The sequence below is a fragment of the Patagioenas fasciata genome, chromosome 8, assembly GCF_037038585.1.
Source record: "Patagioenas fasciata isolate bPatFas1 chromosome 8, bPatFas1.hap1, whole genome shotgun sequence".
Lineage (NCBI taxonomy): Eukaryota > Metazoa > Chordata > Aves > Columbiformes > Columbidae > Patagioenas > Patagioenas fasciata.
In genome coordinates this window covers 17,977,644-17,992,042 of record NC_092527.1, presented here as the reverse complement: position 1 = coordinate 17,992,042, position 14,399 = coordinate 17,977,644, and the positions used below count along the sequence as shown (strand labels likewise).

Genomic DNA, 14,399 nt, shown 5'->3' with positions numbered 1-14,399 from the left:
ACACAGCTGTCACAGAAATGTATTTCGCAGTACATACCAAACCTTCCTGCAACAGTCAGAGGAAGCAGAGCCTTCCTCAGGGTCTCCATTGCATTCCTCATTGTCCTCTCCCCTTTCTCTTACACTGTGCCCACGTTCTGCTTAGCCCACCCCTTGGTACCAACAGCACATCAGCGGCTGCAGCAGCGCTGCCTGCCCGGGCTGCTCCATCTGCCCGGTCCCCACACCAGCAGCTCATCTGTGCTTCTTAGCACCCGATTGTCCCCGTCACCCAACAGCTACAGATTTCAGCACTAACCTCGCAAATGTTTTTACTATAATTCTGACACATCAGAAATTAATCAGTGATGCTTTTCCACGTAAAGACCTGTTGGCTGTCTGGAATGTTCTCTTACAGGGCTTCTACTGTTATCTAGCAATTTTTCAGAAACAATTTATTGAAAGTATAAATTAATAAGTAAATTTTAGGAAATAGCCTAAAATTCCATTTCTGTGGTCATTAAAACTGACCCTTAAAAAAAACCTGCTTCTGAGTGAAATTCAACAGCTAATTCTTTTACTGACTGTACAGAAAGCCCAAACAATACTTACTAATTCAGAGTGCTCTTGTAAACAATCTGGTTTTGGCTGAAATCTTTAGGAAATGCATAGCCTGCTTGAAGGCCAAGACATGTTTCTGTTTACTTTAAGCAAGATAGGTTTTGTATTATATCCATTTAGGGTGTAAATAGCTGAGATTTAAGCTCATTAATTCTCAACTGTCTCAGTAAATGAGGGAGATGGAGCTTAGGTCATCTATAAATTCATTATGCACAAATATAATGCATCAATAAACAAACAAAGGCTTTAAATTTTCTTTATCTCTGCCTCTTTTTATTGTCATATTAAGGACAATGATAACAGATGTCATTTACAGAATACTTTTAACACATACAAAAGTAAGCCCATCATTTAAATAACCGCATTTCACTATATTTACAAAAAAAAAAAAAAAGGAAAAAAAAAAGAAAAAAAAGAGGTGGTTACTCATTTCAATACAAACTCCACCCATTTACACCTTCACAAGAATCTTCATTCACAAAACCACCAGGTACTTTCAGTAGAATTTCCCATGATAAGATCAAGTACTTGTCCCCAGGGAAGTTTTATGGGCTTTCTTTCCACTTGGCCCCTATATTAAACTTACATCTTTAAAAAGAACTTCAGCTGGACTTCTATACAGACAAATCAGGAAGTGGCAATCTCACTGAGATCACAAAGAAAATTTAAATTTATTCTGAAGTTTCTATTGTTAAAAGGGAGATAGCAAATACGTATGGCTTTTGGAGCAGATACTAAATGCATTACATTCTCATCTTTACCCTGCCAAAATTTGTGCAGAATTATGTCTTAGTATCACATTGAAAATACAAAATAATTTGAGAACAGCTATGCTGAATTTCAATTCACGTCTTCTCTGTACGGAGGATGATTTTAAAAACAGACACAGTGGCACCTTAAGACTTAACAGATTTACATGCTCTGAAGGTAGCCTTACACTTTTATTTCGGTTGAGAAATGAAGACAAACTGCAGCATTTTGCAATGTTTATTTCATTCAGCAGCCTGCTTTTACTTCATGAGTGCACAACTTCAGCTTTTTTCTCTATTTTGTTTCTCTCCAACCTTGATCCATGTTATGAGTACACTGAATATCCAAACACTGCTGACTAGAAAACACTAAGATACTTTCCCTCCATAGCACCAGAGTAAACTTAAACATACTACACTAAAACAATTTTAAAATGTGTATTCATTCTGAAACTGCTCTAGTGGGCTAAAGACTAAAATACTTTCCAGTTATTTCATGTCCATGCTTCCTTTCTATTTCTACTTCACATATTAAAACAAAACTAGGCTTTTCATACGACCTTGCTCAATCATGAAACTTTCCCAAAACTAAGATGGCTGTAAATTACAGATTCCAGCAGTATAACAGCTGCTATAATATGAAAAGCTATTTATAACTTGTAATGTTCTTGTAACAGTCTCCTCAGAATTTAATAACAGCTCTACCATCTGCAGCTTTGTGTAGGTAAAACCCAGAGCAGAAGTCTGGGGAGAAAACCATTTACTGGATAGTAACTTGGCATAAATGAAAAAAACAATGGAAAACGCAATCAAAGAACAAACATTTCAAGCAATTTTAACAGCAAAAGTATTTAAAGCAATTAAGTTCTAGCTTTCTGAAGTCTCTGTTCTTAAGAGCTAGATCGACCCCAGCAGCTCCTGTTGAAAGGCCATTTCCATATGTACTCTGTGCAAGCCCACAGATCTCTCTTGCAGGTTATTTTTTTAAATAAAATCTGAATATACGTGTCTCACACTGAGTTAATAACAACCTCCACAGATTAACATTAATGTTAACACAAAGATCTAATTCTAGCACATGAAAAAGAAAATTCTATCAGCTGAAATCCACTTTAAATTTAATTTCCACTCCCTGCTGCAGAGAAGCCTCCCCATTCAAGGTCTGTACTAACAGGTGGTAAACAATTGGACAGTTCTTTTCATGGTCTTTCACTTACCGATTCACAGTTATTGAGACACACAGAACTGATCAAGCATGTTTCTTAACTTAAATGATGTTTTCTTGCTATTTCTTGGTTTGCTATAGTATTATGCTCAAGTACTATGTAACAAGGGGAATATGAAATTCATTATTATCAAATATCAGAGGCCTCCTAGGAGGGGTTGATTCTTTATCTGCTTTGTGCAGCAGTTTAAAGAGTCCTGTTCCAATATTCATTGGGATTCCCATGATGATGCACTCAGAAACACCTAGGAAAAACAAAACAAAACAAGAACTTGTAGAACATCTACAAAGCATGTATTTACGAAGCTATTTTCATTTGCTCATCCTGTATGCATTGCCTATCGAATCTCCTTGAACCTCACGTACAGGCCAAGGCCTCTTCACAAGAGAAAGTTAAATATTATGGTCATCAGATCAGTATGTTATTTCATCAGTGTTATTTGCACTCTGGACAGTTAAGAAAAAACCTAAACACCTCCAGCAATGAAAGAGCTTCAGAAGGCTTGTTTTCAGAGAAGGCACATTCCACTCAGTGACAACAGCAGAAGATGCTTCACATTCATTCTCTGACTCAATGCTAAGACTTCAGTCACACCTGGTCGAGGTTCCCTTGAAAGCTCAGCAACATCCCAGAGAGTCATTCCAGCACCTTAGCTACAGAGCTTTTTGCATTTTCACAATTCAAAACATGCTTGTTCTGAATTTAAAGATTTAGTCTGCCCCAATTATTTTTGATAGTGATAATATTTTCACAGCAACGTGCTGACAGATTTACATCCCAGGCCTACTGATGTATATAACTTTTCCAAAGAACATTTCACATCAAAAGCAAGCTATTGCATACCAGTGCTTTTTTTCTTGGTATACTGTTATAATTCAAATGACACTTTCACACATTCTCGGGAATATAAGAATATTGTCCTTCACATGAATGTTTAAGAAAATAACAATAAATAGCCGCACCTTTGAATGCACAAAGGATGAAAATAAATTTGCTTAAAATGTGGGCAAGATTTGACTGGTAAGTTAAATGTATATGAATGAAGATTCAGTATTTTTACTCTTAGACCATTGCTGCATTTCTACTGCGTTTTCCAACACCATACCTTAAAAATCTTGTGCAAAATAGAATTCTTAGGAGTTAGTTGCTGTATATTGAGGCCCACTAATCTGTACAGCCCCTACAGCACACAGTTTCTAATGCATAAAAGAAATACTTTTCTAACAACCAACAAAATAAAGCTTAACTGGTTTTGTACAATAACCTTTCAAGGTGAGCCAACATCTGAACCATGGAACCTGCACTTGAATTCTGGGAATCCTCCTTCCCCTGCAGTACTTCCACGTGCATAACCAGGAGCCCTTCCTCCACACCTGCCTTGCACCTTGTAGACAACTCCCTTCACCTGACAGCAGTTGTGTCTAGCAGAAAATGCCACTGTAACAACCAAGCATGTGTCCTCTACCTGCTCAGATCAATGTAAACTGGGGGCCAACAAAAATCATTGCAGGCGGGTGAAGATAATTATGTTGATGACGGCAGAAAAACTGCCAGGACAGTACACTCCACTCCAGTGACCATCCAAGCCTCCTTCAGTGCAATGTCTTGTAACACTATCAGTTGCCATCTATTGCAGACCTAAGCATGTAGCTGACAGCAAGGAGCTGCTGCTCTCGCTTTCGGCTGGAAGATGCTAGGCAGAGATGAAGCCAGTCACACCGCTCTAACTGGGAAGCATATTCTTGACACTTCCCTTCCAGATCACATCCTCATAAATGAGTATCACAGCAGTGATCTGTAGCTGGCAGTTGCACTTTGAAGTTAGAAATCAGAGTGCTGTTGGCTGCTCCTTGGGAAGGGGATGGAACAAATCAACTGTATCTTGTCAAATCATAGAATCATTCTGGTTGGAGGAGACTGTCAAGATAATCAAGCCCAACCAGAACCTAACTGTAGCACTAAACCACGTCCCCAGGAACCTCGTCTATCTCTACACAGTGCCTTGCAGACAGAGGCACTTCCTGCTGCGCCTGCTGCTGCAGTGGCTGCTGCTGGAACTGGATCTCATCCTTCGCTCTTGTTCCAACCCACTCTGCCCATCGACAGGTGGGATCAGCAATTCTCAAAAGAAAATTTTTTCCTTTATGCAGGTAAAAACAGGGAGCAGCTTTCTCCCATGTTGTTGTGGGGTTAAAAAGCCTCTTGCAAAACAAAAGGGATTCAAAGGCCACATGGTCTAAAACTACACCCACACATTCAGGAGAAGCACTGATTTGAGATGCCATTCAGTTCAGGACGTACAGTTGATTTTGGGTACATACTCATTTTTATTGGCAATATTTGTAAATTTTTCCTGCTCTGGAGATGCAAAACCACGAGCGTGTAAGAGTCTTTTCACAGTAATTCCAAGAGGTAACCAGTGATGGCCAGGTCAGGCAGCTGCACAGCAGTTTTGCATTCAAGTGAGCCAGTATTCTCTCTTAAGTTTTGGAAGACAGACAACAATTTTGTTTTGTTCATTCCATTTTCTTACTTAAACTAAAACATTTATATAGAAGGCAACATCAAAAGATCTTTGGTTCCCACATTATTCAGAACAAGATTTTACCAGCTCAGAGGAGACTTTGAGAAAATATTTTACTTTTTCTTAGGGTCCAGAATGGAATCAATCTCCCATAGGATCTTTGCTTTAGTCATGGGCAAATAATAATAATAGTAATAATAATTAAAAAATCCCAGTCACGTGGAATGTTGGACAGTCAGAAAGTGGCAGAGCTCTTAAAATACAAACTAGTAGCACGAAAGTTTCTGACAGATTCCAGGGATTCAGAAAACAGGGTGTCCACTAAGCACTGTTTGAAATTGGCTACACTTTCTAAGACCACCTAGAAATACATACAGGCCACTAGACCTTAACATAATACATTCATATTTTTATACATCATTAGCACCCAGAAACTCCAAATGAGTGGTTAGAGCTCTGGGACAGTAGGCATTACATAAACAAACGATGAGAGGGCAAAACCTGCCTGACTTCTCCTTTTCTCTGTTTAAACTACTAGAGAGAGACTTGTTAACAAATCATCCCAAAATGTATATAGCTTAAAGCAGAGAGAAATCTGGGAGGAACGGCGGCAAAGGAGTTTAAAAAAAGAAAAATGCTTTCAATTCCAAATATTAGAGTACATTGCAGAAATGCAAAATTAAGAGACAAACAGAATGAGAAAATTCCTCTATTTGAATTTTGTATTTGGCTGTATGTATGTGCACATAAACTTGTATGCACATGCACATGTATTTTTAAACTCTCATCAGATTCTTTCATGAATTTGGTGCGAAGATTATTCAGTGGGTGTTAATGAATTTAACTTTATAACTGAGGAATAGATAAATTTAAAAACCTATTTCTCAGGACAGGGATCTTCTCTGTTCTGTTAATGAATGGAGTACTGATAAACAAGGCTTCTAATTAAAAAGAAAAAAATGCAAACACAATTTTAACCTATTTAGATCAGAAGTAACTAAAGAAGTCAAGAACTTCACCTTTGTTTATTTCTACGTACAACTGACAATCACATAAGCAATCATTCTGCACAGTATGATAGTCTCCTATGCCACCCGAGACATCCATGTCTTTTGGCTCTTGGTAGGAATGAAAACAAACTCTAAAGACTGAATGGGGTACGAGAATCCTTCATCAGCTCTACATGTTGAAGATACACAAACTTTCACAGGTGAAAAACTGAACTACTGATAGTGGGACAAACTTCCTGGTATTTCATTGAGCTATGCAGTGAGAAGTAAAACCAAATTACTAAAAGTTTTCTTTAAGAAACATACCACAAATGTTCAACTGATTTCAAGATCTCTGATTGAGATTTGAAGTAGAGAAACATCCACCAGACTTCTAGGATCGAGAAGTATGGATCAGCCTCAAACCTAAAGTTTTTGACAAGTAAGCTTAACAAGGGCAAAAGTCCAATGCTTTGAAGAGGTTTACAGATGCTGGGTAAAGACCACAAACTGCAGCAGAATTTGTAATACCTACCACAAACAGAATCCTTCTGCCCAAAGTAGGCAGCATCAAAGAGATGGTCTGCAGTCTTTTCAAAGGAAGCCAGCATCAACACACTTTCCTTCATTTTTGCCAATCCAAACCTAGTAATGCCCAGCACTTCACCCTTGATTGATGGAAAAAACCCAAAGACAGAACATCACAATAGTGGCTGGAGGTCAGTTATGCTTGCTGAAGAGGCAAATCAAGTGAACAACAGAAAAATAGCTTTTATTCTAACAAATACATGAAACAAATGGTAAGTAAAAAGGTTACTATCTGCAATGTAGCATTGTCATAATATGATGCTTTGCAGTTAAACATTCTCAAGGTTAATAGTACGGTAGCAATCAATATTTAAATAAACCAGAAGTGATTGTTCATATATACAACAGAAGCTGTTATAAATGGTCAATAGATTATTTTTTTCAAGCAAGGATATTGGAAAGATTGAGAGAATCATGGCCATGAGAAAAAAAAAAAAATCACACAATTATAAAACTAGCTGGTGAGCACTATGCTGAAGCTACTGCCTGTTGTCTACTGATAAATCTGACTCGAGCTGCCTGAACATCACAGATGTTAAATCTTCGTTTTTACACTCCCCAGAAAAAAAGAAATTAGCTTCTTAAACTAGCTTGGTTTATTTCTGCCTCTGTTTCTAACAAACTTCCTGATTATAACAGACTGTGCACAGAAGCAGAAGTCAAAAGTCCCAACCAAAGAATGCTAGGAGCTCAACAAGTGTGAAACACTGCACTCTGATGCCCTTTTCCACTATTGTGTGGCAGCTCCACAGAGCCAGCCCAGGGACTGCTGCAGCTCAGGACAACAAAGCCCTACAGTTCTGGGAGAAGTCAGAACTCCTCCATCCGTTTGACTCAAACCCTTGCACTCTGGCAGGCAAAGTGGAAAATCTCACTTCACTAAATGTACTCAAATGTAAAAAACATACTGGATGTGAAGGAGAGAAAATCCATCAATAAAGAACAGATATGGATTTTCTACTAGCAAATTCTGGAAGGCTGCTCATTCTCTACAAGTAATCTGATTCTATTCATACTGTTTGTATGCTTTGACGCTTATATACAGTGCAGCTGCTATGAACCACACCTCATGTGGTTTTCTGCACAGCAAGCCTTAAATTGCATGCATGGTTACCCAGGCAGTTGATTTTCATGCCACAATTTTTAGGATTACTATTTCCAATAAGAAATTATGACTCCCCAGCTTGTTTTCAGTAAAAATAGACCTTCTCCTCCACACCCTCAAGACCTAGTTTAATTAAGCATTTTATTTGATAAACAAACAAAAGTATTTGGTTAGTATAACTAAGAGTTCTTTAAAACTATAACTGATTTCCATCTCTCTAGCTCACTCACCCTTCTCAAACATGATAAAATTAATTTGCATAAACAGACTAGTGTAACATTTAGAAGAAACATAGTACAAACCTTGTAAGTCATTAGATCAGACAGTAACATAACATGTCTCCTGTCAATGCTCATACCATGGTTCACCATTGTATACTGAATCTCATTGATAATGGTTGTCCGAGCAGCTTCAATTCCTAGTGTCTTCTCTACCTACACGAGAGATTTTGTCAGATTAATGAAGAGCCAAATGCTTGGAGCAAGTATTTTCCTGGAACAAATACCATCTGATGTCAGATAATACTCCATTTCCATTACTACCCTTTCGCATTTCTCCATTTTGAAATTATTTATAGAAAAAGCTTCTTTGAAGTGAACAGTGTTGCCAGTCGAATTGCTCTCTTGTGTTAATGCATTCCGACAACTATTAGTGAAATCAGGCTTGATTAGATATCAACTGCTGCATCTGAGCACAAACAAGCACTTATAAAGATGCTATGGGGAAAAACCTATAGTACCCATTGGAACATTACCTCGTAAGTGTTGTTTGAGGACGTTTTTGTTCCTTTCACTCCGTGAGTAGCCATAACAGCTCGCAGATTATCACCTTCAACTAGAAGTTTATATTTTTCCTTTCCACTTTGTTCATCAATATGAATGACAGCCCGGGAAACCTCTGGTATACCTTGCACTACAACCTTCACAAATCAAATAAACATAGTAACTTTGATATGTACAATAATGCAGTATAAAAGGGTAACCCTTTTTAGTGCTCAGACACAGTTGGAAGCTCCAGCCTCTTGAGTAAATGCTCAATTAAAATATATATGAAAGAATATTTCCTGTTCTTAAATACATGAGTGCAAATGTGACATTCACACTTTAAACCTTACATACTACCTACATTTTATATTTTATGCCAGATATCCTCACACTCAGATCTGGGTCTCTGAATGGTGGTAGATCCACACAACTGAGCCAGCATCATAACTAAGGTTCACCTATCAGGATTTTCAAAATCCAAAGGAGACAGTGTCCTCACAGATAGCTGCAAAAATGACAAACACTGTCACATGGTTCCACTCTACATGTAGCTGGAAGAAGATACAATTATTTCACACAACTACTGCATTCGGAATGCTTCAGTAAATACTGTCAGGAAAGTATTGTGGCTTCAGTTTTATTTATAAGGATTAGTAACCAAGGCTTAGTTTCAGCTGTAAAGCAGTAGCATCGTAATCTAAGAGCTATGATCTCAGCCCATCTTCATTGTCAATACTGACAGGAATTACTTCATCTTCCCACCACAGAACCCCAAATTATTGTTACTGATTACCTCCCACAAAAACATGAGACAGCCTTTGTTTTTTACCTTTGGTAGTTCTTCCTTCAGGGACTGCAATACATAGTACATTGAACTCTTGCTATTTTCACGAGGGGTCACACATACAACTGCTTCTCCATGGACAGCAACATCCCCAGGCTTCACTCTGAGTTTAGATATGCAAATAGAGTAGCGCACAGTCTCTGCATTCACCTGTAGCAAAAGTCAGCCAGTAAACATCAGGATATTTCCCTTATATAAATCTGATCAAGGACATGCTGCAGTCTTTCAAGAGAAGATAAAAAAGCAGAACATAGAAAAATAAACAAAAATTGTTACTCTTACAAATTGCATGAAATACTATCCTATGCTGAGGGTATCGGCCTATATGATAACGGACAGAAATGGCATCCTTGTGTTTAGCAAGACACCAAGTAATGGAAGTATATTCTCTCATTTCCAAATAAAGGAAAAATTATCCACTTTACAAGGAAAAAAAATCCAGATGTAATGTAGCTACAGAACATCCTTAGTTTACTTTCTTCTTTTCTTTTTTTAACTTCCACTGGTCTAAATTTCTGTTTCCAAGACAGGATTAAGAGACCCTTGGGAATTTACCCAAGGCATATTCCGCACAACTGAACAACTCACCTCTAATCTCAGTAGTCTAATGCGCTCTAAAGACAGCTTCACGAGGATGAAACAATCATCTGGAAGAAACACTTCCTCAATATATTCTGAAATCTTTAAGAGATAAGGATGAAATAGTTAGCATATGAAAATGGTTAAAATGCCCCACAGCAATTGGCTAATGCTTATGCTTAAAGCATTAGCAATAATACATTTTTTCCTACCTCTCCTAATAAAGTTTTCTCAATTCTTCCTTTAACCAGGCGGGCAAAATCAGGATCGTCATCTTTATCCAGTTGTGCTGTTATAATAGGGGTGCTACAAAGAATAAACACACACACAAAAAAAACCCCACACAGTTAGGAAATTGTTTGCCTTACAGAATCTCTCTCATCATCTAGAGTAATATTTAATATGATAATGAGACCTTCAGCTTACGTGGGTACATTTAAGAAAATCATTGTTCATGTGCTTCAGGCTGGTAAAAAACAAGCACACACACAGAAGATTACAACACAACAACTAGTGACTATACACTATTCTGGTATTATTTAAGTATGGGTTCACGGCAACCATGGAAGCGGTTTGCTTCAACTACCACTAAACACCAGAAAGCTTCACAGTATAGCAGAGAAACCTAATGGAACATTCAACTTCAAAATTAACCACTTCATTTGATTTTCAGAAGAAAGACAACCTGTCTTTCCTGGGCCCAAGTATCACTTAATTGGAAAGACACTACACTTTCCTGTTTGTGTATTCTATGCATTCAATGTTGTCTAGTATATTACTGAGAACAGGGAAAGGCTGTCACATATTGCAAATTTATCCATCAGGTTTCACTTAAGCAACGGAAAAAAACCAAATAAAAACGTTAGTACCTAATAGCCTTTGAAGCATTAATGATTTCTTTGATTCTTGGCACACCCAAGGTAATGTTCATTGAAGCAACGCCTGCAAAATGGAAAGTCTTCAGAGTCATCTGTGTGCCGGGCTCACCAATACTCTGTGCACAAAGAGCTCCTACTGCAGAACCAGGCTCCATCTGCGCCCTGATAAAGAAATTATCTCATTAAAAAAGTAAAGAAAGAGACACAGAACCCAAAAAGGCATAAAATCCTAAGCAAACAAAGACACAAACTATTCCAGTAGATATATGAGAAATTTTTTTTTTTCAATAAACAAACATGAGAGAGGTCAAAAGGCCACCAATACTCAAGTTGCTGATCTCATGCAAGGCAAGAGGATGCTCTGTCATACAGGCATTCCACAGATTCATGTAATATCCATAACAGAAAACAAAATGCTTGTCCTCTTCCTCTTAAGCATCAAGCAATAGATTCTAATTCCCCATTCAGGGAAATCCCATATTCTAACATTTCCAAAACTCTGCTTTATATGTTCAAGCACAAAAGACCTCTATGAAATCTTCTTTAAAAAATTATGTAGATTACTTTTTAACCTGAACAAAATCCAGAATAACAAACAAAAGGCTCTTACAAGTGTGTAACAGATTCAAGAATGTTAGCATAACATGTGACATAACTCTTCACAGACTCTATAGATCAATAATAACCATGGATTTGGAACTGAACTATTCAGACAGTATTTTGCATGGACTCTGTGGAGGTCTGGAACAATTTTCTGCAAGAGAGGAAGGGAACATGTCCCCTTAACAAGCTCACCTGTAGGTGGCAATGTGTTGATTTTTTTTTTTTTTTTTGCATTCTACCTTTGTCTTGCAATGTTTGTCACTGGGGCCAACTGTTTCTTATTCTTTATTTGTATTGCACTCACAACAGAACCAACACTAATACAGTAAAAATAGCAAAATACTCTCCTAGATTGCAAACAAAGCAATAAATACTGAATTTGGGGCAGGTGAGAGGGATAAACTGAGAGAAAACCAGCTAAACACTTACCTCATGTATTTGTCTCTACAAGTCTCTAGAAACTTCTCCAGTTGTGTTGGGGTAATCCTATCCAACTGATATAAAACTTGTGGCTGAAAAGAGAGTAGAACAGTTGGAAAAGTAATAGCTTATGAAGATTTAAAATAACTACATAATTACTCCCTTGAAATTAAATATTTACCTCTGTTGTGCCGTTGTCATTAATGCCATACTTGTCCCTAGTTTTTTTTATCTTCTCAGAAACACCTTTGATGAACTTTTTAATTTCCTGAAATTACATTAAAGCAACAATAAGCAAAGACATGGTCTTCATAGCAAAGTCTTCAGCAGTAAGTTATTTGCTTAGAGCTCCTCATGGAGTGTTTACAGTCATAGATTAACAATGCACAAGATGAAGAGAAGAATATCAGAACTTAAGACACACACACAAACTAGAATTTAGCAAACCAGATTCACTCTTATGTAACCACAAATTAGTAGCAGTACATGAGGAATTTGGTCCATGCTGAACAAAAGCATCCTTCCTGAGCACACACTGAAAACTTCAGAGATTTGACTTTGATCCTTCCTTCCTACCCACCACTTAGTGAAACTGATCCTACCATCAAAATAATAATAACAACAACAATAACAATCTCCAAATCCTTATTTTCTCACAAACACGCTCTCACCATTCCTGAGTATTCAAAATAAGACAAAGTGGAAAGACTGTGGCAAGAGAGGAAGTATATGTAGGTCACCTGCTGAATAGATTTCAGAGATTCAAGATATACTTCATCTGGGTGGGAAAAAAACGCTCAAAATTGATATATATGTACATGTCAGTCTCTAGCTAACATAGTTCAAATAACTTGTCTGTGCTGTGGGGAGGTCTTGCAGATAATTGCATTTAACATGTAGTGGTACCTAAGCCTTTAACTCTTTTACCCTGAGTAGTTCTAGAAGTCTTTACTGGAACATAAATTGAAACAATACTGTCGGAAAAATATCAAACATTTATATGAAACATCATTCAGGCATTATGCTTTGGACATAGATATGTACACCAGAAGTCATGAAAGTGGACTCAGTGCAAATCATTACCATAACACAGGTTTATCAAGACCAAAACATAAACCAAAAGCAAGAAGAAATCCTTCCCATCTACTTCAATAACGAATCAAAAAAGCCTCTGTGGAGGAGTGAACAGTTTGATTTTTAGAGTTCTTTTAAACCCTTTCCACCCCATTAGTCCTGCCTGACAGCCAGGATGATGACTGTATAACACCACCTATTCTTCACTCACTACTGGACTCCTTCAAACCACTTTGGTAGCCAGGCACCAAAAATTACTTGCAATTTTTTTCAATAATTGAATGAATAAATCATTATCAAAACACTTCTATTATATCCTAACAGAATCCTCAGATTCTCAAAATAACAACATTTTTACTGGTATTCCAGGTATTCTCACACAGTAGATTATTTTCTGTGAATACAAAGTTCAAATGAAAGAACCAACAACAGAAGTGTGCTACTGGAATGGATGCTTCAAGTTGTTTCCCCACTCGGATGACAACAGGATGCATTCATACATTTCTGCCACTTTTGCCCTGCAGTAAGTTGCAGAAATGCACAATTGAAATATTTTGCCATTGTAAATGCTTTTGACCTCAAAATCTCTTCATAAAATTGATAATTTATTTCCTAAAATAAGTGTTAGAAAAATTAATCTTTTACTTACAGGTGCATTAAAAAAAAAAAAAAGAGGAATATTGCAGGACTTGCAGAAGATTACCCAGAACATTTGATGTAGAGAAAAAACAACCACTAAGGAAAGACTGTAATTCTATCTTGAAAGATGCTGCTTTTGTGGAGGGGCAGGAAGGGAGGAGTGGAAGGGGAAGAAGGCAGAAGGTACAACACTAACTTCTCCCTCCAGAACACCAAACACTAAGTTCTTTCAAATTTTCACCTGCTCACACGAAACTCAGGGGCAGTACTAATCACACCACCACCACTCCCCAAAAGAAGTGTCATACTGGCCAAAGATTTACTCATGCGGTCATATGGAGGAAAACCACAATAGGGCAGACCTAAGACCAAATCAGCATACAAGTACAACAAGCATTAGAGTAAACCATTGTCAACTTTCCCTTCGATAGTCCCCAAGTACCAAAATACTTAAAAAAATAAATGTACCCAGCATACTAAGTTGATAGTTATGCATCACTTTGAATTGTAAAAATGAGGTACTCAAACAATACATTACTTCCATGCACTAGAGCCAAAGAATAAAGGTGAGAAATAGAAAATAAATTTCTGAAGAGATTTATTTTTTGTTGTCAAAAGTTTTATTCACGCACAAGAACTAAAAGAGGAAATAACCTATTCCTCTCAAGTTTCAATTGCCTGTTAGCAATTAATCCAAACTATGGATCAATCTATGCCATGAACAGAAACTGTCGCTCATTCTTTGCTGGGTCTGTCTGTTGCTAAGGGGTTACCATCTTCAGTGCAACGCTGTTTATGAGCACAGCCATATAACGTC

General features: G+C 37.5%; 1 protein-coding gene across 2 annotated transcripts in view; it reads right to left on the bottom strand.

Moving 5' to 3' along the window:
• Positions 1-845: 845 nt before the first annotated feature.
• The window catches only part of POLR3A (RNA polymerase III subunit A), a 34,975-nt gene continuing 21,421 nt past the window's right edge, over positions 846-14,399 (bottom strand). For both annotated transcript variants that reach the window (XM_065842942.2, XM_065842941.2), the window contains 10 exons: positions 12,051-12,137; positions 11,879-11,961; positions 10,838-11,008; positions 10,181-10,274; positions 9,978-10,070; positions 9,375-9,539; positions 8,536-8,700; positions 8,084-8,215; positions 6,624-6,756; positions 846-2,819 (listed from right to left, as the gene is read on the bottom strand). In XM_065842942.2, the coding sequence (XP_065699014.1) occupies positions 2,671-2,819; positions 6,624-6,756; positions 8,084-8,215; positions 8,536-8,700; positions 9,375-9,539; positions 9,978-10,070; positions 10,181-10,274; positions 10,838-11,008; positions 11,879-11,961; positions 12,051-12,137 (1,272 nt within the window). In that variant the 3' untranslated portion in view covers positions 846-2,670. The remainder of the gene's footprint in view (positions 2,820-6,623; positions 6,757-8,083; positions 8,216-8,535; positions 8,701-9,374; positions 9,540-9,977; positions 10,071-10,180; positions 10,275-10,837; positions 11,009-11,878; positions 11,962-12,050; positions 12,138-14,399) is intronic.